We start from the raw sequence: 27,029 nt of genomic DNA, 5'->3' as shown, positions 1-27,029 counted from the left end.
TACATGAACGAAAACGACAGGTACCTGGATAGTGGTGGGTTTTTGGAGCTTAGACATCATGTTGGTATATACTGATAATCGGCAAAAGCATTTCTCCTACTTAGTTCTTCCTTACAAAATGTGCAGTGCTTTGTAATATTTTTTTTTTATCGATACAGAAGAAAGAACTTTTTTTAAATTTTTATTCTTTTTTAAATACTGCAAAATGCACTTCAGGTCTGAGGTGGAAAGTCTGTTTTGCAGTAGGATTGTAGAAAATCTAGCCAAGTGCCACCTTTATCTGGGTTTGAGCCTTTGGTTATTGTTTATTTTATGTCAGTATAAAAAGAAGCCACTTCTGCTATATTGGCTTTTGCTTTTGGTATCAAAAGCTGAAAATGCAAATAATAGCAATGCTGAAAGCAGTTTTGAAATGAGAGTGAAATGTATCCATTTTAGTCGAAAAGTATCTTACCGGAAGAGTAGCAAACTTTAGGAAATCTTTCTGTACAGTGCTATGATTCATGTCCCTAAACCGTTCCATACAAATACCCAAGTTTTACTGGTATCAAAGTACTAGGCTCTGTAGGCAAATTAAACAGCTTGTGGTGATTGTCTGAAAGAGTTTCCAATCTAGTGACAGGCATTTGGGAAAAATACTAGCAATTTATAAAGGTTTAAAAGGAGGAGAAGACAGTTACCCATATGCAATAAAAATTATTAGTATGAGACACAGTATGAGACACTCATTTGTTTAGGATGTTGTTTATGAGGTTTATCTTTTGTCTTTGCTTGTTTATATTTTCAAAACTTGTTTCCATTTACGTTCTTTTCACCTGTCCTGTTTGCTGTATTCTCAGTATTTTAAATTCATATTCTTGAATTGTTCTTGTGCTATTAGACCCAATTTTCCCCGAGCTTTTTCTCAGTATAAGGTTTTAGGGCTTGTAGCTCAGAACAGATGGTTTTCTTCATGTTTTATTGAATGCTTAAAACAAAGACTACCTGTCTGTCTGAATTCACCTGTTTTTCTGCTTTGTAGGATTTGATGACCTATTTCTCTTCCTTTATTTCATTCCTGTACCCTTTAACCCTTTAAGAGCCTTGTGATTTGTGAGGAAGTTTGAGAGGTTTTTTTTTCCCCCTCTGCTACTAATTTACTATTTAAAACAAAATAAAGTTATATGCCTAATGCTTGGAAGTCAAAATAAGTGATTGCTTGTCACTTTATATAAGACGACCTCTTTTACCACTTGTAAGAAAACCTCTGCTGTATGGTAAGTGATTGCTTAATTGTCAGTGGGCTGATTAAGTATCAGTCTCAAAAAATGAGAAATAGTCAGTCCAAGACTGAGAATTATTTAGTACATGTATGGATCCTCAGCCATCTACTTACTTTTTCTGCACTTAACCATAAATGCAAAATATTTTTGTTGTTATTTAAAAAGCTGACGTGATAGTAAATGGAGGCAAACACAAATATATACGCCACAGGTAGTGGTTTTGATTTCTCATTTAATACTTACCTCTTGAGGAAGCATGTAGTAATTGGCTTGTTTTTAGAGTTTAATGTCCTGTCTAGGAGGCTTTGGTTCACTTCAGTAGTAGTTGATGCTCCAGTGCAGCTGGGGGATGCAGACCTCTTGTGGTTAAAACAGAGCATTGCCGAAATGTCGTTTCTGAAATACATAAGTGAAAATGTCAGACAGAAGTGAAATGCTGTGTTCTGCAGTTAACTTCATTTTCCTTAACACAAACATTACATTCCAGAAAACCCAAATCCTAAAAGTGGTATTATTCCAGGAAGCTTAAGCTTTGAATCAGTGTTGTCAGCAGTTGCTGATTTTAAAGCTCCTGTTTTTGAACCTGGAGGTTCCATGCAGCAAGGAATGTATACACCGAAAGGTATGGTACTCCGTGTCTTGTTAGAAACTTGCTTAACCAGTTAGAAAAAAAAAATCCTGTGTTTGACTTTTTTGTTATTGTCTATTGCTTATGTTTCTTAAGAGCATTGCTAAAGACTCTTCATGGTTTTATGTAAATAAATTTTGATCTAGAATTAAAATGAGCCTCCACTATTAATCAGGCCTGTTTAGAAGGCAAGGGGAAGATGGAGAACTGAAGGATCCTGTTATTTGCATTTTACCGTTCTTCATACTTCATCATGCCTATTAAAAAAAAAAAAAAAAAACTGGTTTACGTTCAATAGAGTTTAAAACTGTCTATACCAGTGAGGTGTCAGTTACAAAGATTTATTTTCTTTGAATTTGTTCGCTTTTTGGTTACTACACATATCATGATACATAACTCTTCCTTTCGTATTGCTTAAATTTGTTAATGATCTGTAACCGCTTTCCCAGTCAATAGTGAGGGTCCAGACCTAAGCTGTGTGGTTATGGAATATTATTCTATAATTAAATACAATGTATAGAGTGTAAAAATGACAAATTTCTTCCCCGACCAGCTTGCTGTCTAAATTAAACTCAACACAGTGTTGGTCTGTCAAAGGAGAGGAGGAGTTCAGCAGCCAGTGCTCCACTGCTGCTTTCCTGTCGCTGAGCCGAGATAAGTCTCGGAGCAACCTGAAATGCTCCACGTGCCTGGCTGTGCTTCAGCTCATAGCAAAGCTGAGGATAGATGATAACTCTTTCCTACCTCTGAGATGACTTGTAAACTGGCAGCCTTGGGGTCTGACAGTTTTTAAACCATTTGACTTGTAGGCGATGCTCTTCTGTGTTGTGATGGGAGATCGATGAGTGAGTAAAACTCTCACTCTGATACAAATTCACAACCAGTGAAGTAATTTTGTGAAATCGGTGTTTAGGGAACTGAAAACGTTCTGGTTTCTTGATGTGTAATTTGGCAGTTAACACCTATGTATTTAAAACAGTGTTCTTCTAGTGTTCTGTAAATCGTGTTTCCTTACGTCTGGTTTCTGGAGCTTGTAACATGCTGGTCCCTTTCAGAACACAATGTAAGAAAACAAGGGAAAATACAAGATGGATTATGATATTTTTAATTACCATAGCACTTGTATTTGGGAACACCAATGGTGGGTTGTAGTATTTACAGTATTTTAAAAGATAGATTATGTTAGCTGTAGAATATGTCATTCACCTTAAAAAAAGATTTTTAAAGTATCACATCTCCTATAGCAATGAATACTGAAGTTATTGATAAGACTTATGTGAAATCCCCTCTTTAAGTAATACAAAATTGAAAGAGCTCCTGCAAGAGTAAAAGGCAGCATAGCTGGCTTTTGTGTACTCTAGCTTTTTAAAAGCTTATAATCTTTATAAGGCTATGTAGGTCCTCAGAAAGAATGATGGTACTCTGGCTGCTTTTTAGAGTTCCAGTCTATGGCCTGTCACAGTTTTTAAGCAAGCCATGTTGAAATCCGTTCCACTTAATCCCTCCCTTCCCTTCAGTTACAGAGAAAAATCTAGTTTATGATATGCAGAAGTGCCACATTTGGCTTCCGTTAACCACTGTTTAAAAAAACAAACAAAAAAAAACCCAAAAAGATATAGTTCAATTCCTAGTATTTACTCTACGGCTCCCTCGTTTAGTCCTTTTTCCTCATTATGTACTATTAGCCAAACCGAGATTGGTCTCTACTGGAGGCTGCACAAGTAAACTCTCTGTTGTCCAGAAAAAGTAGGATTTTTGGAAGCAGGCTGCGCTTCTAAGCGCTAAAAGGCAGTGAGCCCTAACAGCTTGTGAGGACGTCTGCAGAACTGTTAACGTTACTAGAAGGAAACAGGAGTATAGACCACTTTTGCCTGTGGGAAATTAGTCTCAGTGGTGTGATGAAGCCTCCTACTGTGGCCTGTGAAAACTTTGAAGAATATTTTAAACATTCTAAAATTATTATTATTTTTTTCTTGTTATTTTAATGTCATCACTGAATCTTACGTTCATACTACTTTGTTACTGGAGCTAAATACTTCAACTTACTAAGTGAAAAACTTTATTTGCCTTTAGGTTGGAAACTTTTAGTTTTGTTTTTTTAGTGCTGCATAAGCAGAACAAAAACCATGTGGTATTTAAAGGGATATGTTAGTTAATATTCTGTTTAAACTTTTCTATTCGTGGTTGCTCTTTAAAGCTGCTATAGACATTACGTTAAAGCTACTAAATTAAACAGAGACAACTAAGATTTTAATGCGGAAATAATGTGCAAATATTAGGTATAAAACAAAGGCACGTTTGCAAATGACTGATCACAAATGTTGTTCGATAAGAAACAGGTATTTTTTAGACCAAACCAAAAATTGCGTTTTTATCATCTGATTGACTGAACTTAAACATCACCTGTTTCCTCACCAATCTGCAGTCTTTACTTCCTATTTTCAAGAGTGCCTGTGCTTTCCAAGTGAAAAATAATTACCACGTTTCCTTAAAGATACTTAAAAGTTTAAAAAGAGCAAAATAAGAGGAATATGGAAAAGGTGGCTTGGGGGCTATTTGCATATACTTGAAATGGGAGAAATGTATTTACTTAGATTTTTAAAATAGTGTGGAACTCTTCTTTTAAAACTTTTTTCTCTCTTTGCATGTGTTTCAGTTGTCTCTTTATCAGGAATATGCGTTATTTCACATTGTAAACTATTATCTAACACGAAAGAAAACTGTAAGACACTAAAAGCTGCTTAGTGAAAGAGATTTATTGCCTTTAATAGATCAATATTAATAAAACAAAGTATTATTATTAAAAAGTAGTAAAAGTTATTGTACTTTGCTGCAAAATATAATTATCTAGTAGCAAATTGCATAATTAAAGCTAATTAAGAAGAGAATCTGAAATAAATTGTAAAGTCTATGTGACTTCTTTTAAATAACAGCTGAAGTTTGGGATAAGGAATTTGACCCCGTCATGGTAATACTTCGAACAGTTTACCGCAGAGACGTGCAGTCTGCGATGGACAGATACACTGCCTTGTAAGTTGGATCCTTTTCAGAAATATAACAGCATACTGTTGCTTGTTGCCCAACAGATTATTTTGTATATATGTTTTCACTGGCTGAGAATGTTAATCATGTTATTGATGTTTTCAGGCCCCAAATTTGTCCTTTAATAAATAGCAGAGAAAGTTACTGACATTGTCAGGATTCTGGTGAACTTGGTCTGTTTCTCTTCCACAAATATTTAAAAATATGTCCAGAGGGTCACAGACAAAGCAGTGAATGTCACCATGGATCAGATAGTTAACTGAAGGTTTGAGTTTAAAAGTCATTTACATATTGCTTAGCAAAAATAGCCTTGTCTTTTTTTTCTTTTTTTTTATATTTATATAAATGAAGCACAGTATTACAATATTCTGTGCACTGAAATTTTATTGAAGACAGTGCAGAAGTGATTTAAAAACTCTGATTTTAAATACAGGAAGAAAACATGTGGCACACTTTTTAAAGTTCCAAGAAGCAAGAGGGTTTGATCTTAATTCTTTCTCTTCTTACCCTTAAAAACCCTTGTCCTTATTTCAACTCATTTTATTTAGTCCTCTTTACTTACTTAATACTCTGGGAATAAAAAGTAAATTACAAAAAAATAAAATAAACTTAGCGAAATAATCCTCTGCCCCTTGCCCCTTTGCTTGTTCTGTTAAGCCTGAGAGTCATCATAAACAGATGCTGTGACTTTGAGCCAGGTAGCATGCTGTTAAATATTTGCACTGTCTAATGCTCTGGATTCCAGCTGATTATTAGAAATATGGGTCTACAGTGAAATTAATTTTTAGCTTCATAGATATGGTGGTGCTAGTAGTTGCAACTATAGCTAATGATGTCTGGGGTTCCCAGTGTTGGATCTTTTTCGCTGCCTATAATCCAGGCCTCCAGCTGTGAATTTTCTCTGGTGGATGTCTGACTAACCTGGAGATTTTGGTGAAGTGAGAAGTTCTCAGTGCACTTTATGTGCCTCTTAAAGTGAAAAAGGAATTCTTAAATTCATTGCAGTAATCAACAATTTAGTAGGTATCTAGGATATTTAAATCAGTGGTGGCTGCAGAAAAAAATGACTGGATATGGTTTGTATATACATTCCAGTTTTTGAAATGTTGTTTAATATAAATTAAGTGGCTTAGAAATGGTCATCAATTGTAAATTTTGTCTGAAGAAAAAGAATGCAGGATAGTTACCTATAACAGTGACAATTATCCACATTGTTGTGATATTTAGCGTCTGATTTGTTTTAACAGTTTAAAGCAAAGTGGTAAATTCCCTGGGAACCCATGGCCTCCTTACAAGAAGAGAACACCACTACATCCAAGTTATAAAGGTCTCATAAAGCTTTTACACTGCAAAACCTTGCACATTGTGCTGTTCACACTTCTTTACAAGGTACAGTCATAATTCTCATTAATAAGGCCAATACTTTACTTCCGCTTAATCATGACTCTTTTTACAGATTTGCAGTATACCTGTTCAAGTTTATGTAATATTCTTGTTTTTGTTCTTATGGTGAATTACTTTGGGTTAGATTTTCTTTTTTGCTAGTTAAACTGAAGACAACTTAACAACATCAAAAAAATTTGAGGGGGTAAATTTTCCTGTTTTTATTATTTCACGTTCTTTTCATAAATTGATTTTATGAATTCAGAGATATGTAGAATTTCATGTTTATTTTATAAGCCTCTGATGATATTTTCCTATGATTATGTAATTTGTACACATGCCAAGTCAGGTCCCCCAGCAAGTGAGCAGTCCTACTGTGCTTTGAGGAGCACCATGGGAATCATCAGGACTGCTACCCGAGTTGTTGTTCCCTGACGTTGCGGGGAGCGTGGAGTTGTTCCCTGACGTTGCGGGGAGCGTGCTAACGTGGGCGATGTTCCTTTGGCTCCCACGGCAGATTTGTAAAGCATCAGCAGCAGTTTGAAATGTATGCAGCCCTGGGGGCTTTAGCTCTTAAATGGCAAACATGTGCAATTGGTTCTAATGTCACTTCTGGGATATGTTCTGGCTTTTGATAATGTTGTAGCACTTGTTTTTCGGCACTAATTGATGCCTTTAAATCATTTGTGGTTTTGTCTTTGATAGTTGGCTGCCCCCTTTTAGAGAGAAATGCATCCCTTTTGCTGAGTATATTCATCAGAAAATGGGACTCTCAGTTGGTCTTTGTGCTTGGAAAGTGCTTTTGTTCAAAGCAAGAGGCTGCAAAGGCAGTTGAGGGACTATAAAACATGGTTTGGTTGAGGCACATTAGCGCCTTTTGCTGGGCAGATGTTCCTTTTATGCTCCTTCCAGCGCTCTCTGCTCCCCCATAGCTCTCCAGCTTTTGTTGAATAGAAAGTCTCTCTCGTTAAAGAGAGTAATAACTACGTGGCTTTTACAGAGGACCGTGCTTATTCCTATGGAGTTGTTTTAACTGATTATTTTTTTTCTCTAAGTATCATATAAATAACTTGTCAGTATATCATTAGAATGGATGCAGACTTAAGATTTTTTCTGAATTCATTCAATAGATTTTACCTTTATGACAGATTTTTTTTCTCAAAAGCTTTCTATTGCTTACAAATGTACAACTTCAATAAGCAATAGGTTTTGCTGTGTAATAAGTGCAATTTCAGAAGTGTACTTTACAAGTGTAAATTAGAAATACTTGACAAAGTATTTTTTTTGCTACTATTTTTCCTTATCCATAATGGAATGGACCATGTTATGGAGATTTGATGTGCAGAGACTGTTGAACGAAGCCATACCATTTGGGAGCTTGGTGTCAGATATCTCTTAGTTGCTTATCTTGCCTAAATCTAACCAGTAGCTGATGATTTTCATGCTGGGTGAGTGTTCTGGCATGTTTTTCCAAGAATGAAGCAAGAACAAAATCCATTCCTTTTCCTCGTGCTTTAAAACGTTCTTTTATCAAGATTCTGAATCTACGTTTAGCCAAACTGCAGACGCCGCACTCTGGATGTGCTCAGTGGGTTATTATTTCATTCTGTTAAGGAATGAAGTGTCAAGACCCTCAGCCCCAGAGGGCGCGTGCCCCTCTCCAGAGCTGCCTCTCACTTGGCCTGGAGTGGCAGTACCTCGCTGCCCTCAGAGCCGCCCAGGGATCTCCGTCGTCGTCGTGGTGGGTGCTGCGCACTCAGCCGCGCGCTGCCCCGGGCCCCCGGCTGAGCCGCCTGCCTGCCGCCGGGTGGGCGGGAAGGAGCCTGAGCGCTGGTAGCGGGTAGCAGCGGCGGGGGACAGCGTTCCTGGGGAAAGCCCTCGGCAGGCGCCTCTTGGGAGGGCTGCCCGGGGCTGCCTGCTGAGGAAAAGCAGCGCAGTGGTTTGGGATGATTCAGGTGATGAAGTAGGATTTTAACATGGAACAAAAATGGAGAATGTAGAGAAGGAATGCATCAACTTTTACCATCGTGCTCATATTTTTTATTTTTCTTATTCCACTAAGGAGCTTCATGAACCTAAATCTTGAGAATCCTAAAATTTTCCAGGACACTGTTTTAGCTGGACTGTTCAATACATTTCTGCCAGGTTTATGGAAGGTAGAAATTATGTAGTGATTGATTCCGTGCATTGGTTTAAATGATCCGCTTTGTGTATTTGTGAAATTTTGCCAATTTACAACAGCCTTTGTGTCTCTTGACCTTTGGGGCTGCATAAAGAAGAGCAATAAAATACATCTGAATATTTTTAACGATGTTACCCAATATGACTTTTGTTTCTAACTGGTCAACTGCACATCATTTTCACACTAGTATAATACTGAGTGTCCTTTCCTTTTTCTTTCTTTCTTTTTCTTTTTTTTTTTAATGAACTCTAATCTGAGATTTGGTTTAGTCTGATTAGATCAGCTGTTCAAACATAATTTAGAAAAGTTGTTGTAAAATGGTATTTGTTTGAAGAACTCTCTCTCTCCGATGTTTCTGATGGGTGTACCTACTTACTAAATTTGGCCCATTCAGAACCAACCTTTATTTAAAACTTTGCTATGATACGTTCTGAATTTCTTTAGTAGCCTGTTGGTAATGAAATTTTAAATGTATTTTCTTGTCTGCTTTTGTTGGAATTTGCAAGTTCTCATGATTTTCTTCCCTTTGAATCGGAACATCCTCAAGAGGAAAGCTGTCCCGTTTCTTTCGTTTCGGCAGCGCCGCTTCTCCTTCTTGGAGTGTTAAAGTTGTATTAAAAGCAAGATGCGGGCATGCGTGTGCGCATAGATAGGCAAACACATACACACTGGATTCAAAAGAATTTTTGGCCTCTTTCTATTTGAGAAGCTTTTTGTTTGGATACTCTTATGTGTAATTTTTGAAGCCTTTTGAATGTCTTTTTAAGTGAGGCTTGTCTTCCTTGGACGTATGACTAAGATCCTCTTCACATTGGTATTGACTGGATTTACCAATCCCTCTTACCAATCTCCTGCAGGCACGAGGAATTTCTGAAGCATTTATTTATTGCTTATAATTTCAAAAACAATATTATATGAAGGTGATTATGAATTGATTTCACGTTAACCCTTCCGGTGTTCCCAGGGGTGGCCCGGGGACTCGATGGGCTCTGTATGGCGACTGATCACATGAAACAGGAGGGGAGGCTAGTTGCAGTTCTTTACTTGTAGCTGGTGGTAGCGGTAACTGAGCAGGTTTACCTGGCACTTTGATGTTAAAATAAACCATAGCTTGAATTAGTGATAATTTTAAGATACAAGTTTGTTTGGCTGGAAAGAGACAGTAAAATTAAATCTTGCTTTTGCCACGATGCTCACAGATTAGTTTTTATAAACCTCAAAATTATTTTCTTTAAAAAAAAAAAAACAAATGAAGTGAGGAGTCTGAAGGGTAACATCAAGAGCAGGGCGCTGTTTTTATGTATTATGTATATTGAAGTCTTAATGGTCTGAGTGGAGTAATGATTTCCTGTCATTTAAATGCAGTGCTCCTATTGATACAGCACATCCAAAATGACTTGTCCTATTTTGCAGTAGTATTCTATTACTGTTATGTTTGTGTTACTACTCTTACTTTTCTTGACTTCCTTGCAACTTTCTTTTTAAATCCTATAACATAATACCCAATCAGGTATTCTGCTTGGTTGATCCTTTAAGCCATAACACAAGAGTGATGTTAAAAATACCTGTGTGATTTTTTCAGGGTAAATGTTACAGCAAGTTGAATAGGCAGTTCACCACTCTTTAAAACCATTTTCTATCTGTCTCTTCACAAATGTGGTAAGACTTTGAAGGCTTTACTGTACAACAAAAAGAAAACTTTATTTTAAGTTCTGAAATTGGAGCTCAGCATCGCTAGAAAATACTAGGGCAGCAAGTGTTGGTATGGTGTTCTGCCTGCTCAGTCTCTTCTGTATACCGGTACTCGTGATACATCTCATGGGATGGCTCTTGAGAAAATATTTTCCTAATATTAAAAAAATTGAAGGCAGAAATTGCATATGTAGGTTGAGAATGCATACCTCTCCTGAAGTGGCTAACCTGAAAAGTCATACTCAGAGACAAAAATATTTCTACTACTTTCTTTCACTTTCAGTTTAGGTTAGAGATGTCCTCCAGGTTTTTGGCACTTTTTTTTTTCATTAGGGATTGCAAGAGTATCAAAGATAAAAGACTTTCTAAGCTGTGAATGTCCATTCCTCTGCCTAGATATTAATGGATCATCAGAATTTGTCAGAACATGTCCTTTGCATGGTTTTGTATTTGATTGAGCTGGGGCTGGAAAATTCTCCAGAACAGGAGTCAGATGAAGAGGTAAGACTAAATACCATTTTTTCATTAAAATATGGGAGTATTGTTTAATGGTGCAACATTCTCTTAAAGTAAAAAATAGTTGTTTATTAAAACAACAATTTTTACCATAGGAATTGGAACAAAACACCTTTTTTATTTGTTTAAGCAGGGATCAGCTGAGCAATAAATATTAGAAAGCTGCATACAGTTGTGAAAAAGAATTTGACATCTTACCATGTTTGCAACGGTGTCTTTTAGAATTGAGGTTTCAGTATCTTTGAGCTGACAATATAGATCATGCTGTTCTGTAAGTTAGTGCTTGAAAGTGGTTGTTGCCAAGAAATGAACTGAATCTAAAACTTGCTTAAGTTACTAGATTTTCAGCTGAAATCATTATCACAAAACATTTTACTGCTAAAATTCTGTGTTTTCTAAAACATGAGATGTGAATTAGCCAAAATTTTAACTGTCCTTTCAATGAGAATTTGAATATAAAGAACCCTTAGTTTCCTTATTCCGGTTTCCTTTATGGTATATACCTTTCATAATAGTTCCTGATGTTTAACGTTCCTTATATGTCTAAGGATCTGCTGTGTTTTTTTTCCAGGGATGATTTTGTGTGTATTCTGGCTGTTCTGTTGTATTAAGCTTAGTTTGTACGTCTTTGTATTACCCTGAGTAATTTCTTTTGCTCTTGTTAGATAGCGCTGATTGGGTGTATTTGTTTGCTTATATTCAATCTGAATGTGTATTGTTATTTGTTTGTTTGCATTGTAGTCCTCAAGACAGATATCAGTCATTATCATAACTTTTAAGAGCTATATCATCTTCAGTGAGGTGCACACTTTTCAGCAGGTTGTTCGTGTATCATGAAGAGGGAATGGTCTCTCTACAATTATAAAAGCAACATAAATTGTTGTAACATATAAAGGGCTATATACTAATTTGTTTATTCTAGGAATCTGCAGGTGGACAAGAGCGTTGCCATGACAGTTGGTTTCCAGGTAGTAACTTGGTTTCTAACATGCGTCACTTTATTAACTATGTCCGAGTAAGAGTACCGGAGACTGCTCCGGAAGTGAAGAGAGAGCCGCCTGCAAGTACCAGTTCGGATGGTTTAACTTCTTCACAAGTAAGCGTATACACATACCAGTCTTCTCCCTAGAGTGAAGTTATTGCTTTATTGCTTATTTTGTTTTTGTTTGGGAGGTTTTTTTACTGTTTTTTTATGATTTTTTTAAATGGATTTCTTAAAATAACTTTTCTTTAGTTAATCTTTCCAAAGAATATAGATAGCAGGAATAGAAGTTATTTCAAATCATAGCACCTTCCAAATGACATATTTAATGCATTCTTTTTTTGTCCTCAATCTACCAGAATTCAAGGCGGAAGAGCCTTCAGAGAGAGGTAGATTTGTGTGCAGTTTGTTTTCCTAAGCAATTAACTTGCAACATGGCTTTAATTGTTCTCACCTTAACATTCAGTGAAATCGCCTAATTTTTCTGAGTTTCTTTCTACCTTATTTTGCAAGGGCTTATGCTTTTTTCCTTTTCTTGATTTTAATCTTAGCTGATAGATTTTGAAGCAATGAAATACCTTTACATGTTTAATATGTACAGTTTTAAATAAATGCTATTTATCAAATATAAAATATCTTTGTTAGCTTACTGCTTGAGCTCTGTATTGAGGCCTGCTCTGTCTTGCCAAGGTATTACTAACATTTAACAATGTAGAGTAGTCTAGCTTTCTCAAATCTAGGTAAGTTTAACCTTATGTTGCAAGTGCATTTGAAATGATTAATGGCAAAGTAGATCTGTTTTTGTGAAAACAAAATTAATTTGTACACGGTGGGATCCTGAAAGATTTATAGCCATTAGAAAAGATACTTTGTCAAGATTGCTTTTGTATACAGCGCTTCAGATTATTTTATACTAGGATGTAGATGTAAAGAAAGCTGCTGTAGTGAAGTACAGTGGATATTTCTTTTGCATGTTAACACTAGAAAAATAGATTAAAACATAAAGTAGGTAGGTGAGATGTCAGAATCCTGTTTTATATTTAATCTCTCAAGTATTTGGCACCTCTTGGCTGCCCAGCCTCCTCAAAAGTAGGAATTGAGATGTTAACAAGTTCTGAATTTCATGTTCAAGATGTTCAGGAACCATCTCTGCTGTGGGTTCAGGATATGCCTGTTCCGATGTATGCTTAGTCTGGGACTGAAAACAAGGAGAGTGCAGTACAGAAGCATCCAAGTGGGCTCTATAATCGGTGTAACTGCCCTCGTGTGGCCATGTGCCCCGAACAGTAAGCTCTGCTTGCGAACATGGCTATGTGGCTTCTGGATCTCAGCTGATAAATCCACGCAGGATGGACAATGCCCATGGAGACATGTGGGCTCACCTGTACGGTGGCTCATGAGTTAATGTTGTGCAGCAGTGCTTGGGAGTGTCTTATTAAAGACATTTAAAATGGCCTGGAGATGCTAAAATTATGAATATTGCAGAAAAAAATGACAAAATATTGCTTGGAGAACAGGATCATAAGTTTAGAGCAAAACTAGGTATTTGTTGTTATTTTGGTATAACACTATTTTAATTTTGTGCTATTTATGTAGCTGTGTTTAACAAATCTATATACAAGTATGGTATGCAGGGTTAGTGTTTGGGTACACCAAATTTCCTTACATTTTTGGAAAGGAAAAGGAAATCTTATTGTTTCAGCTTTTTCCTCCTAGTTTAAAAATATTGTCTATATTTTTGTGCACTTTGTTTATGCTTGTATTTTTGTTAATTAAAATGTATTTATTATAAATGTAACCGTTGTATTTTTTTTCCCAAGAACTCGGGGACAGCTCAAGTGTTCAGTTTGGTTGCAGAACGTAGGAAGAAATTTCAGGAGATCATCAATCGGAACAGCAGTGAAGCAAATCAGGTGGTTCGGCCCAAAACATCAATGAAATGGTCAGCGCCTGGTGCAACACCACAGCTAACTACAGCCATTCTAGAGGTCAAAGAAAGTATATTGTCCTTGCTAATTAAATTACATCACAAACTCTCAGGAAAACAAAACTCTTACTATCCGCCATGGTTAGATGATGTGGATGTTTTAATCCACCCGGAAATTCCAAGATACTCTCACGGTGATGGAATGACGGCAGTAGAAAGAATTTTATTGAAAGCTGCCATACAGAGCAGACTGAATAAACGTATAATTGAAGAGATATGCAGAAAGGTGACACCTCCTGTACCACCAAAAAAGATTAGTTCTGCAGAGAAGAAAACTTTGGATAAAGAAGAAAGGTAAGTTTAAAAAAAAAAAAAATCAGGGGGGTGGTACAAGGGGGTGTGTTTGCATCTACCAATTGATCCGTCTCTAGTCTTGGCACAAATTATTAAAAAAAAAAAAAAAAAAAACCTTTTAATTCTGTAATACTGGTCTTTACCCATTTTGTATACATATGATGTAAATGGGTGGTAAGGAAGTGTCTGCACCTTGCTATTATAAATCTTTAAATTAGGAAATTTAAAGAAATTAGGAAATCCACCCACAGTGAGGTGGATTGAGAACTGGCTGGATGGCCGAGCTCAGAGGGTTGTGGTGAATGGCGCAGAGTCAAGTTGGAGGCCTGTGGCTAGTGGTGTCCCCCAGGGGTCAGTCCTGGGCCCAGTCTTGTTCAATGTATTCATTGATGACCTGGAGGAAGGGACAGAGTGCACCCTCAGCAAGTTGGCTGATGATACTAAACTGGGGGGAGAGGCTAACACACCAGAAGACTGTGCTGCCATTCAGAGGGACCTGGACAGGCTGGAGAGCTGGGCCGAGAGGAACCTCATGAAGTTCAACAAAGGCAAGTGCAAGGTCCTGCACCTAGGCAGGAATAATCCCATGCACCAGTACAGGCTGGGGGTTGACCTGTTGGAAAGTAGCTCTGCCGAGAAGGACCTGGGAGTGCTGGTGGACAACAAGTTAAACATGAGCCAGCAGTGTGCCCTTGTGGCCAAGAAGGCCAATGGTCTCCTGGGGTGCATTAGGCAGAGTGTTGCCAGCAGGTCGAGGGAGGTGATCCTGCCCTTCTACTCAGCCCTGGTGAGGCCTCACCTGGAGTACTGTGTCCAGTGCTGGGCTCCCCAGTCCAAGAGAGACATGGCACTCCTGGAGAGAGTCCAGCGGAGGGCTACCAAGATGATTAGAGGGCTGGAGCATCTCTCCTAGGAAGAAAGACTGCAAGAGCTGGGCCTGTTCAGCCTGGAGAAGAGAAGATTGAGAGGGGATCTCATCAACGTGTACAAGTATCTGAAGGGGGAGTGTCAAGAGGATGAGGCCAGCCTCTTCTCCGTGGTGCCCAGCAACAGGACAAGAGGCAATGGGCAGAAACTGAACCACAGGCAGTTCCATCTGAACCTGAGAAAAAACTTCTTCACTGTGAGGGTGACAGAGCATTGGAACAGGTTGCCCAGAGAGGTGGTGGAGTCTCCTTCGCTGGAGATATTCAAAACCCGTCTGGATGGGATCCTGGGCAATATGCTCTAGGTGACCCTGCTTGAACAGGGAGGTTGGACTAGATGATCTCCAGAGGTCCCTTCCAACCTAAACGATTCTGTGATTCTGTGAAATTTTGAAATTATTTTATGTTATATACATGATCATCCTTAATGTTGCCACATATCCCTTTCTAATTTCTTGGCCTTTTTTATACCTGTATTTGATTTATCTTAGGACAGTAATTCTCAGGTTGTGCAAGCCCATGGACTTGCAGGTTGTATACATTCAGGGCTGCAAGGTAAAGAACTTTTAAAACAGAGACTTCTTAAATACCTAGAACAAGCGATGCAATTTTATTTCCCTCTTTTTTTCCCCTCAACCTAGAAGCCCTTGTACTTCTGTATGGGAGGAGTAAGAAGAGAAATTGTGCGTTTGGTAAACAAAACTTTGAAGCTGCTCAGTATTCGATCTGTATTGAGTTTGCTTTTCAGCATTTTTTTTTTCATATCACTTCACATTGGAATTTTTGTTTAGAACATACTGGCACATAACAGAACTTGTTTCCCCTTTTCTGTTCTGATGGGAAGAATTACTAGGCCATAGCAAAGGTAAAACTAGATATTAAGAATGTTACATGGAAAAACACTGAACTATTGTCACAGTTACAATTCGTATATACAAAGGTGCAGAATTAAGATTAATTCTTAAGACAACTTTTGGGGCTTAACTGTGCAACCTGAAAGTAAGTTAGAATTTTTTTTTTGAATTTGTATAGTGTATATATTCATATATATATACACTGTGGGTTTTTTTAGGTTTATTATATGTGAGTTGGTAACGCTGTCGTTTTCGCTTGTCCAACACATTCCATTTTAAAAGCTTGTTTCCAATTCCTTATAATTTTGTTTGTTTTTTAATTATTATTGTTACTTTCTTATAGCGTAGCCTGAAAACTTGCATGCCAGATGTCTGTCTTGTGCTGAAATTTTGGGGGAAAAAATCTCAGTTTTGAGATGGGAAATAGTGCAGCCTGCGAGCTGTCGGAGTGCTAGCACTAGTCAAACCGAAAGCTGAGAGGCGGCTTCTACTGTGCGCTCAGCAAGCGCGGTGGTGGCATGCGAGCAGCAGTCTGAATCAGACACCTAGATGATGGCTACGAGAGCTGAGAAGTAGAGGTGAAAACTAGGACTATTAGGGGCGAAGAACTGAAGACTGGGACTGGGAGGAGAAACGGTGGGAGAGAGGTACTAGTGGGCGAAGGGAGGGTACCAGCTCTGAATAGCTGAGGTGGGAAAACCAAAGCTGGCGAGTCGGGGATGGTAGAGACAACTGTGAGGTCGTCAGGCAGCCATATTAGGAGATGGGTGGGAGATGGAGGAAGCAATTTTCCATGGAAATCTCAGTGGGGGAGGTGGTGTGAGAGGTGATAGGAGTGGGAAGGTGTGGAGCAGGATTGCAAATACCTGAGGGCATGGAGAGAGGCAGGAGCTTGGGGCAGGGGGATGCAGCAGAACCAGGCTGGAGTGGGGCACTCGCGTGAGGCTGGTAACTTGGCTAGCGCGTAAGTCTGGAAGTGAGGGGATTAGGAATTGCAGTGCCGGGAGACGGTGCCTAGGGTTTGCAGGCCGGGGCGTGGAGACTGGGGTGGCCAGACAAGAGACAGTGAAAAGGCTGAAGAGGTGTCGGTAGGGTAGGACGCGTGCTGGGATGCGCAAGCATGCGCTGGTGGGCTCGCTTGTCTGTGCGGTAGTTTAGGGTATTTGTTGTTTATATAACTAGACTATTTTTATGGTTCTAGAAATTCTGGGAAAAACATATTGCAATATGATTCAGTTGATTTATGGGTTACTTTTATTTATACATGTTTGTATATTTGTATTTGAATTTTAAAAATCCTTGAAGGATTTAAATACAGTAGTGGGCCTTAACTTTAATATCTGCAAATTCTAGAGAGTTAAGGAACTTGGAAAGACTATTTTAATATGACTGAAACTCTTCGAAGCTGGACTGGTTCATAGAAATCGGTCTCTGAGAAAAGTAGCGTCTGCTCAAGTGAAGAAGGGGGACGATTTGTCACATTGTCAGATTTTTCATTAAATTCTCTCTGCTGCGTCCAAAAGCTACAGTAGATTAAAGCAAAAATGAAAGCTTTAATGCCGAATATGTATTTCTTTTACAATAATGTAAACCAAACTAGATATAATGTTTTTATAATTAGCTACTTTAAAAACTGCAGTTAATTCTTCCTTGCAGTGTTCTGTTAATGGTTTTATTTTTAACATCTCTTGTAACAGTTCAGTAAATGGGGCAAAGTAATCAAGGTTTAGTATGTAAAATTCCCGTTCAGAAAATGCTGATTTGAACCGCTGCTTCTGAAAAAACATAACCACGCGTTGAAGATGCGCTCTTTAGCGTGCAGCTCGGTAGTGCTAGGAGACTTATTTCCAGGAGAAGCAAGGGAATCAGTGAATCGTGTAACGTTTCATGTAGAAAAGGGAAAGGTCATTCCCTTCCCCCAAACGAATCTGACGTTTGAGTGGGTCTGTTCTGGGCGCTTCTCTTCTCGACTGAGTTCGGTGGCTAGCATAAGGATGAAAGTGAAATGTTTCCAGTTCTTTGTTGTTGCAAGGGACTATTTCCTTCTCCTCAAATGCAGAAGGACATTGGGGACCCAATGCGTTTAGCAATAGACAGTGGGATAACTGAAGCGACCAGTCTCGTAACTGACGTTGTTCTTGTAGTCAGGCTGTCCTTATTTTTTTCATTTTTGATTTTTTCAAGCGCAGTTTTGTGTTAACGCCGATGGAGCAGGCTGTGAGCCTTCGTGCTGAGCTGCTTGGTTACTCGGCCGTCTAGTGACAAACTTGGCGTGACGGCCGCGATGGGCTGTCACCGTAGAAACCAAGGCCCAGAAGCAGTGGTGAGCCAGAGCTGCCTGCAGTGTCCGAGTCCTGAGGGCTAGCATGGAAAATTACTGAGCTGTACTGAATCTGTCAGAGTTTGTTTATGTCCTCTTATTAGAGGCCTCTATTTACAGTCACTGTGCTTTTAGCAAAGGCAGATATTGAGAAACTCCCCGGGAGGAGTAAATAAAAACAGATCTAATGAAAGCCCTGATATGGTTCCTAAAATAGTGAGTCTTAGGATTGTGGTACGCAGAAGTTATTTTGAGAAACGATGGCTGTACAGTGTGACAGATAAGTGGGCACTGATCTGTGGGTTTCTAAGGTGCCTTTAAGAAAGCCAGTCTGAAGCTTTGCGGTAGGAACAGGCCTGAGCTGGGCCGCTGCGCCCTGGGACGGGGTATCCAGGCAGTGCTGCAGGCTGGGGGGGTCTCCCCCCTGCAGCGTAAGCAGGTGCCAAGTGATGTTTTTAAATCCCTTGTCAGTTATCTTAATCACCTCTAACTGGGTAGGAAAAAGAAAGAAATAACTGGTTGTTAATGGTGATGAGCAGAGTTTGTAGCAGCTTCCCCAGCTGGCCTGGGAAGTGCTCTGTGGCCTCCTGACGCTCACTGCTACGCGTCCCATGTGCTCCACAGCTGCGGTGTCCGTTTTGGGCTTGTTTTTCCCACTCCTCATGGCCTCTCCCATCTCCTCCATCTGTAAACTCATGTCGCAGTAAAGATCCCTTCCTGGTTTTGGTGCTCAGGAAGAGGAAAATTTGGTAACAAACGTGCTGCAGGCGATAGAAGAATATTGATGGCTGTAAAAAATGCAAATATGGAGGAGAGGAATAAGGATTATACTGAAATAACTGTACGTAAATGATGCATCAAACCTTATTCTGAGAAAGAGATAAATGTTTTCATAAGAACGGTAAGCAACCTAAATGAAAGAACATGAAAGGTTGAAGTAGGATATGAAGTTGGAAATTAGAAGGTAACAGAAATATGGTTTAATGGTCATCTTAACTAGGGCACAGCTTTGAACACTTAATGCCACAATCAGGAAAAACAAAAAAGGAAAAATGTTGGGATATCACTTTTTTAATACGACAGACTGCAAAGACATTAGAGCAAATAATATAGCTAAAAGAACTTGTATGAGTTAAAGTACCTTTGAGGAGGATGGCCAAAGAGCTTCGGTGCAGGTGGAAGTGGGAGCTGGATACGTGTCTTTGCAGACTTGGGTAGAAAGCTGGGTGATGTTGGTCTTAGAGTTGAATGTATGGGGAGTTGTGTCGTCATGGAGAAGAACAATTCCTCAGGTGGAGGTGGGAGGGAAAATAGTGGAAGAGCTTAGGTATTTTTTTGATGTGCTAGCTGTTTGTTTCCTCCACTGCTTTTTCACTGAGCCATCAACAGATGTTGCTACTTTGAAATTCACATTTGCAAGTAATAATTGTAGAAATGTAGCTGATCATATAACCTTGGACAGCTCACTAATACAGTTTCAATGGCAGGATGACCAAAAATGGGTCTGCAGCTCATGTTCTTGATTTACAAATGAGAGGTTATGTTAAACAAAGAGGAAAAAGTCAACTCGGTTGGAGGGAGCCTAGGGACTTCAGTATGGAAGCAATCTGAAACGTCTTTAAGTCTGTTAAAACTGTTGGTGGCCGGTATCTGAGGTGGAGGTAGGGGAAAAGAAACTGGCATGAAGAGCCTTAGCTGGAAAACGAAGTATTCATAATTATGTTTCCTTTAGCATCAGGCTTGATAGTAAAAGTGTGAAGTAGGCCTTTTTTTATTATTATGGACTTGTAAATGTTGATTGTTCGCATGAATGTTGCTTGTTCACAAGAGTAGTTGTTTTTATATAAAGATGGGCATTTCATTCTGCTTTTCTTCCTTTATGAAGTAGAAAGACAACTTGAAAGAACAAAGTCTTGGTTTTATTTATGATGTTAGGTAGTAATCTGCTAAGGATCCTTTGGATTTTTGGACAGGATTTTGTTCCTTCCTTTCAGACTTAAAACAACAAAAAAAACCCTCTGCTCAGTAAATATTACTTCTAGAGTAGTAGCTTCCTTTTTTAGTCTTGGAAAGGAATGATTTATTTAGAGAAAGCTTGAATTTTGAATGAGATTGTTTAAAATGATGACTGTAATCCTCCATTATAGTAGTCTCCTCTCTTTTTTTTTTCTCCCTCCCTCTTATTTCACACAGACGACAGAAGGCTAGAGAAAGGCAACAGAAATTGCTAGCTGAATTTGCTTCAAGGCAAAAAAGTTTCATGGAAACCGCCATGGATGTTGGTAAGTTGCTTGTTCGTTGTTTTTTTTGGTTTTAGTATCTCGTTAGTATTTTTTTAAATCAAATAGTTAAACAAATGAAATTATTACTACCATATCCACTTGTGCACTTGATGCTGCATAAGAGGCTTAAAATTGTGTTTTCTAGGACAGATTAATACTGGATAGGTAAGGGTTAAGGAAGAGGTTGAACAATCTTGAAAATACGTGAAAGGGAACACATCTGAAGCACATAAGTCTACTCTTATTTTTTCTTAATAGCAAGTGAAGAAAGTGGTTACATTTGTGTGATATGCTAAAATATTTTCCCTTTAATATAATAATTTCCAAAGTTAGTCTGATTTTTTAAAGATTAAATTTTCTTAAACTGTGTTAGTAAATCTTAACACTATTCCTTTGTAGAGAAAATCTCAAATTTTAATACGGTAAAGGTTTTTCCTTTTAAAATTATGTATAGAATTGAGGAAAGCATAATTTTTAGATCACCTCAGTCACTACAAGTGATAATGCTATATTCTATGTCAATTATCTATTTTAAATACATTCTTTACAGCAGAATCAGTTCTCATATTTATGTTTTTCTTAAGGATAAGTTCTTTCAGGTTTTGTTGTGTAGAAACCCCTAATCTTGATTAGCTTGTTTAAATAAGAGGCAGAAACTTATTTTCTTTTTCTGGATTGTTTAATTGAACACTAGCACTTCTGAAAGCAGGAACTTTTTTTTTTTTCCTCTCAATCAATCAAATAGTCTGACTTGTGGTTTTAATCTGATTTTAAGCAGGGCGCGAGTTAGAAATACTTTGACTCTTCTTGTTACTGAAGAAAGCCTGTTTGTCGAAGTTGTATTCATTTCATTTCCGTGAATGGGGTGCTGAGAAGATTTAGTCACTAGTATTTATGAAGGTCTTGGATATGGCAAACAGAAAAAGTGCTTTAACAAGTAACGACTGTGTATATGGTGTTGTGTTTGGAGGATGTGCAGGACATAACACAAAGATCACATGTTAAGATGAGTTTGAGTAATGCTTATTAAATGGATAGCTATTTCTTTTTAATCTGTTTGCTGGAGTAAGGAAGAGGGAGAAAAAGACATGCAGTCATGTTATTAAAATGAAGTCACATTGCACAGAATCATGGCTAAAGTTGATTGGGAAACTTGATTCTGCAGTTACCTATATTTTGAATGCTTGATATTGCAACTTTTGAAGTTGATGTGTTTGTATATAAATGTGGCTCTACGCATGTATGTATAAACACACAGATGTTAGATTTTCATAAGCTATGTTTAAGATAATTACTTTTCTGGATGGAGGGCCGTGGTGAAATCAATACACTGCAGAGCATTTCTTTGTGTGGAGGATTGGGAACACTTAGCTTTTGTTTTAACTACATATGTCAACTATTAAAAATAACCTTTAATTTCTGTACAGTCAAAACCTGGGCCTTTGTGCTTATGCTTGTGCATAAGTCAATATGCTGGGCACACAATGCTTAAAAATACTTGTCTGTTTCTTTTTTTGTATTTAAGCAGTGAATAACTTTAAGTGTTTCTCTTAATAAAATGTAGGGGTGGTTGTTAATTACACCACATCAGGCAGAGCAGTAGATAGAATCAGTTTAAGAGACTACATTTTAACATAGTTGCATGAAGACGTTTCTTGGCAGCCACTTAATAGAGTTAGGTATTTTGCATTCTTTTTATAGTTTTGTTGTCTCTGAAGTACTCAATTTGATTTTTTTTGGAAATGCCTCTTGATAACTATGAAATAAATTTCTTGCATTTCTTTCCTATGGTGTGATTCTCAGCAGAACCTCATTTTGTCCTTGAAGCAAATGCTCCTTAGCTAGGTTAAAAAAAGTGCACAATTTGAAAGCAAGGTGACATACATTTCCTAACACTCAATCTTCTGCAACCAGACAGAAAAATAAATTAGGTACTGATCTCTTGAGAATATATCTGCTGGTTCAGGGCAAAAGATATTAGTATGCTAATAGTTGCTTTGATGCTGGGGGACCACTGTGACACATAATGAGTATGGCAGAAAGAACGTTGACGACGGTCAGAGATTGTAAACTGTGCTTATTGTGTTTGGACGCTTTTACGCAGCCCTTTGGGTTTGGGATTTTTGCCAGGTGGGGAAGAAGGGGAGCAAATCATGCCCTTAAACTCTGGAGAATTCAAATTGAAATAAAATTCAGGCAGCAAGGCATTCTGTAGTAACACAATGTGTTAGATGATGGCACATTGATCAGTATTTGCTAGGAGGATGCAAAGGCAGATTTTGTAACTTTGGGTCTCTCATCTATATTGTTGCAAAACCAAACCAAGAGATAAATAATTAACTTTAAAATATATATGTATATATATATAAAAAATAGTGTTTGGTACTACCCTGAATACCTGTTTAAATGTTTTCACGTTCCTTCAGTGATTTTTAACTGTGTTCTAATTAATGAGGTTCATATTATCCATACTTCTGAAATAATCTGCAAAGAGAACGTGCTGTAGGTAGCTAGAAAATCAGAGGGATTACAGTATCAGACAAATCTTATAAGAGAAATTTGGTGAATTGATATCAATACCATTTATCATTGTCTTGTATTTCCCATTTGCTTCTTGACGTCATTAGGACAAGTTTCTGTGGAATCAGTTAGGTTAAACCTTTGGAGAATCAGGGCCCAGGACAGTTTGGCTGGATCATGTCGCTAGGGAGAGAGAGTCTGTTGCTCCACAGAGGCAAAACTGAGGAAGGACAAGAAGAAGGGCAAGAATAACAAAAATGAGAAGGTCACAATTTGCATAGCTTTCTCTAATCTCCCTTTTCCACACTGCTGCTGATATATTTTTACCCCGTTCTGCTGCCAAAATCTACCCTTTCAAACTAACCGTAGCCCGAGTCTCATCTTCCAAAAAACTAAAAATCTTTTAGTTCTATTAACTTCTAAATGCACCTCCTCTACTGATCTTTTTTTTTTCCTCCTGAAGTCCAACAAGATATGCTTTTTCTTTATGTAATATTTAGTTTAATTAGTGTCCCAGTTTGTTTACAAAACTGTTTTGTTAATATTACTGCAAAGTGAAGACAGAATGATGCACTTGGGCAGCAAAAAAGGAGAGGAGGAGAGGGACAAGGAAAATGTACCTTTGAGGTAAAACTGTGTAATTCGGTTTAATTCTGAGAGAGTTGAGGCCAGTAATCAAGGTTTGTCACAGTCCATCTAAAAAGAAGTGGTGGTTTTGTTGTTGTTGTTGTTCATTTCAGGGAGGTTTTCGTCTGTTTACTTCTTCGCAGCTTTAAATCCTTGCCTGTTTCTCTTGCCCATACAATTTGTATAAGTTGACTTTGTTTTCTTTAACTACTTCCTGGGAAAATTGTTTGATTAGAGAGTGGTCTTTGGTGCTAGAGATTTAGTTCCCTTGAAAGTTTATTATTTGACAAAGTAGCCTAGCACCAAATCTAAACATTTGTGAAGGAAGCATGCGTTTGGCCCATGGGGTTTGAAATTAAATCAGCCTGATCTTTATGTGCCTGTTTCATATAGGAGATTGAAGTATAGATAGGACATACTGGATTGGATTGAAATACCTTTTAAATATTAAGATCTATGTTTTTTTTTCCCCTGAGGTTTAAAATAAACCATAAAGAGATAGTGTGCTTGAAGAGAGACACATGTATTAGAAGTAAAATGCCATATGCTTACAAATGTTGAATGTGGAGGCTTCCCCCTTGGAAAACTATAAGACAGTTGAACATGAAAATACACTGGAAAAAATGCAGCGAAGGAAGAAAGTAATTTTCCCGGGAATACAAAGCACATGCACTGATCTGTTTGGTGTATGCATGTCCTAATCTAACTGAGCAAAGAGGAGCCTAAGTAAATCAAATCCATATATTTTTTTTCTTCAGCAATTTTAATTTGCAAATGTTAACACATTCTGTTAAGAAGGATATTTCCCTTTTCTAATCATAAAGTTTTGTATAGAAGAGAGTAAGAGCGATGAGTGGATGTTATTTCATAAATAAAACGTTAACTGATATTGAGGACTTCTGTTACACTGTTCAAAACCAGGCTGCCATACTACGTTGTCTTACTTCGTCTCTTAGAAAAAGCGTTGAATGGGTGCATGTTTCATGTTTTACTGAGAATATTTTAGAAAAAGATAAATAAGACCGGAATAGTCATTCTAGTCATAGTCATTCTCATGTCGTGTACTTCTGATGCACAGATGCCTGTGAGTATAAATTATTGACATGACAATGAGATGGTGTCAAAGATGTTTAATGTGAAAAACAACGGTTGTGTTTACTACCTCTCTCCTGCTTTACAATTGTTGCTAGCTTTTCTGGCTGTTTGGAGTTTTACAATAAAAATGTTCGCCGTTGATGCGTTTTGCTTTTTCATTCACTGTTCATCTGACTGCCACTAGATGGTGATAAATGTGTGTACAATATTAGCAACTGTAGGTCAGTGAAGATTGTAGTTCATTTTCATATGACCCTCAATAAATGACTGAGAAATCAATACTTACTAAAACAGTATAGTTTTGATTTTGCCCTATGAGTGAGAGCATTGTATTGAGTTTTCATAGCAAAGAAAGATGCTGCTTTGCATTCGACATGCCTGTCCTTTAATGAGCTTGCAATGGACTCTCAGAAGAGAGCACTCCTGAAAGCAGTCCTGTGTCATGCCCTGTGCCTTGGCCTATTTAGTCAAAGAGATAAAGGCCATGGTTGAAACTGGGGAGGACGTATTTTCCTTCAGAAAACTCATCTTCTAGGAAAGAATTGAAACAAAACACCCTTATTGCAGATCGAAAGGTTAATTATTTGTGTTTGTAAGGAGTTAGGAGAGGATCATAAGGTGGTAAGGTGCTTTTCTTTCAAGCCAATAAAGAATTCTTAAGTTTATTCTAGATGTCTTCTCTTTAGCGGAGCTGAGAGCCTCTCAAGTAGGTTTTAACACAGCCTATATGATGTTTCATGTAGTCATCTTTAATAGTCGTAGAAACAGATTGCAGAAGTGATTCTAAACATGCACTGTGCTTTTCTCTCTCTCTGCATGAAACTTCACTTGAATTCAGCTTCATAAATTGGTAACATCTCATAAAATTACTAAGAAAAAAGATTTCGTTGTTATCGTCAAATAAAATCTACAGGGAAGTATTCTTTTAGAAGTTAATTCATGTAAAATTTATTAAGAACTTGACATATTGTTTGGAAACCAAAATAATTTCTTTGACTTCTAGGAGAAACTGATCAACTCCATACCCTTCGAAAATCCCTGTGTCTCACAAACGTTGAGCCTACAACCAGTAGGGAACTTCAGTAGATAACTTAAGAGCCTAAATACATGGAAGCTCATCCCTAACCTTGAGTGTATCTATCTGTGCACCTGAAAACAATAACAGGGAACATTGGAAAAACCCAATCTCTGATGTTTCTTTTATTCAGTAAAATTTAAATTATACAGTAAATTTTAAATAGCGTAGCAGCAGGTTACTTTTTTTAATACACCGTAAAACTTTAAAGATTTTCCAGGTTTCATTTAAAGAATATTTTGTTTTTACTTGTACGTTTCCTTAAACTGCATTTGTCTTGGAAAATGGCTGCATTACATATTACTTGTTGATAAGACATAACTCACTGTTTTGTTAAAACTGTACATATTTGAATGTAGTGGAGGGGCATATGTGTGATACAGAAGGGCAAGAGAGAGAACTGTCAAACCTATTTTAAAAAGCAAGTTATATACTTCTAGGTTAATATAACTGTACAACTAGCCCTGTTATATAACTGTTATATAATATAACTGTTGGGAAAATATACTGTTCATTCTTATGCAACTTACAGAAATGTCACGTAAAGGCATCTCCATTATTGAGATGGTTCATTTTCTTGGAGCTCACTTGACATATTTACACTTTACTTGCCTAATTTGGTAATTAAACTGATGTCCAGCTCCACTGATCGGTCTTGATAACACCACTTAGCTCATTCTCCTTGACTCAGTATTTGTAAAGTTCTTTTCTGGGGTCTCCAGATTTACTCTGACAATAACTGGGGAGAAAACGTTAGTTATGGGTAGCTCTGGTTTTAGAGATTCATCTCTATGAATTCAGTGTTTCAATACAGAATCTCATAAAGCAGAAGTTAGACCTCAGTTTTATAGACGCCTTATACAGATTGTTTAATACAAAAAACCTCACATTTCATTCTATGTAATTATTTAATTGATTTTAAGTGATAGTCTTAAATATGGGAAAACTTGTACTTCATTGTGTTGGCGTCTTTCTGTTTGAAACAGCAGGGTTAGCTTCAAATAACTTTCTATGTTTTAATCTTAGATTAATTGATTAGAAAAACGAATTTGGAGGTTTTTCCTTCACTACCTCGATGCAGAAGTAATTGGATTTCTTTTCTTCTGTTTAATATCAGTTTTCCTATCCTTTTTCAGAATCACCAGATGCTGATATTGCCATGGAGATAGCTACATCAGAACAGCATGTTTCTGAGGCAATATACGATTGTGTTATTTGTGGACAGAGTGGTCCTTCTACTGAAGACAGACCTACAGGGCTAGTTGTACTGTTACAAGCGTCCTCAGGTACGAACGCGTGACTTGCTGGACAAGCAGCGTTTGCAGCTTCCAGCAGACCTGCATAACTATTATTTTGTCTTGT

The 27,029-nt window shown here is 37.7% G+C and overlaps 1 protein-coding gene across 8 annotated transcripts in view; it reads left to right on the top strand.

Annotated features, from left to right (window-relative positions):
• The window catches only part of UBR3 (ubiquitin protein ligase E3 component n-recognin 3), a 119,991-nt gene that overhangs the window by 44,838 nt on the left and 48,124 nt on the right, over positions 1-27,029 (top strand). For 5 of the 8 annotated variants that reach the window (XM_068948648.1, XM_068948646.1, XM_068948645.1 and 2 more), the window contains 9 exons: positions 1,745-1,884; positions 4,824-4,920; positions 6,180-6,321; positions 10,586-10,690; positions 11,628-11,801; positions 12,047-12,076; positions 13,508-13,968; positions 20,262-20,350; positions 26,804-26,953. In XM_068948648.1, coding sequence (XP_068804749.1) covers positions 1,745-1,884; positions 4,824-4,920; positions 6,180-6,321; positions 10,586-10,690; positions 11,628-11,801; positions 12,047-12,076; positions 13,508-13,968; positions 20,262-20,350; positions 26,804-26,953 — 1,388 coding nt within the window. Of the gene's footprint in view, positions 1-1,742; positions 1,885-4,823; positions 4,921-6,179; positions 6,322-10,585; positions 10,691-11,627; positions 11,802-12,046; positions 12,077-13,507; positions 13,969-20,261; positions 20,351-26,803; positions 26,954-27,029 lie in introns of all 8 variants that reach the window. The other 3 variants (XM_068948643.1, XM_068948644.1, XM_068948647.1) reach the window with 2 other exon arrangements.

The sequence above is a fragment of the Struthio camelus genome, chromosome 6 (assembly GCF_040807025.1).
Source record: "Struthio camelus isolate bStrCam1 chromosome 6, bStrCam1.hap1, whole genome shotgun sequence".
In the NCBI taxonomy this organism is placed as follows: Eukaryota; Metazoa; Chordata; class Aves; order Struthioniformes; family Struthionidae; genus Struthio; species Struthio camelus.
This window is presented reverse-complemented; position numbering and strand designations above follow the sequence as displayed.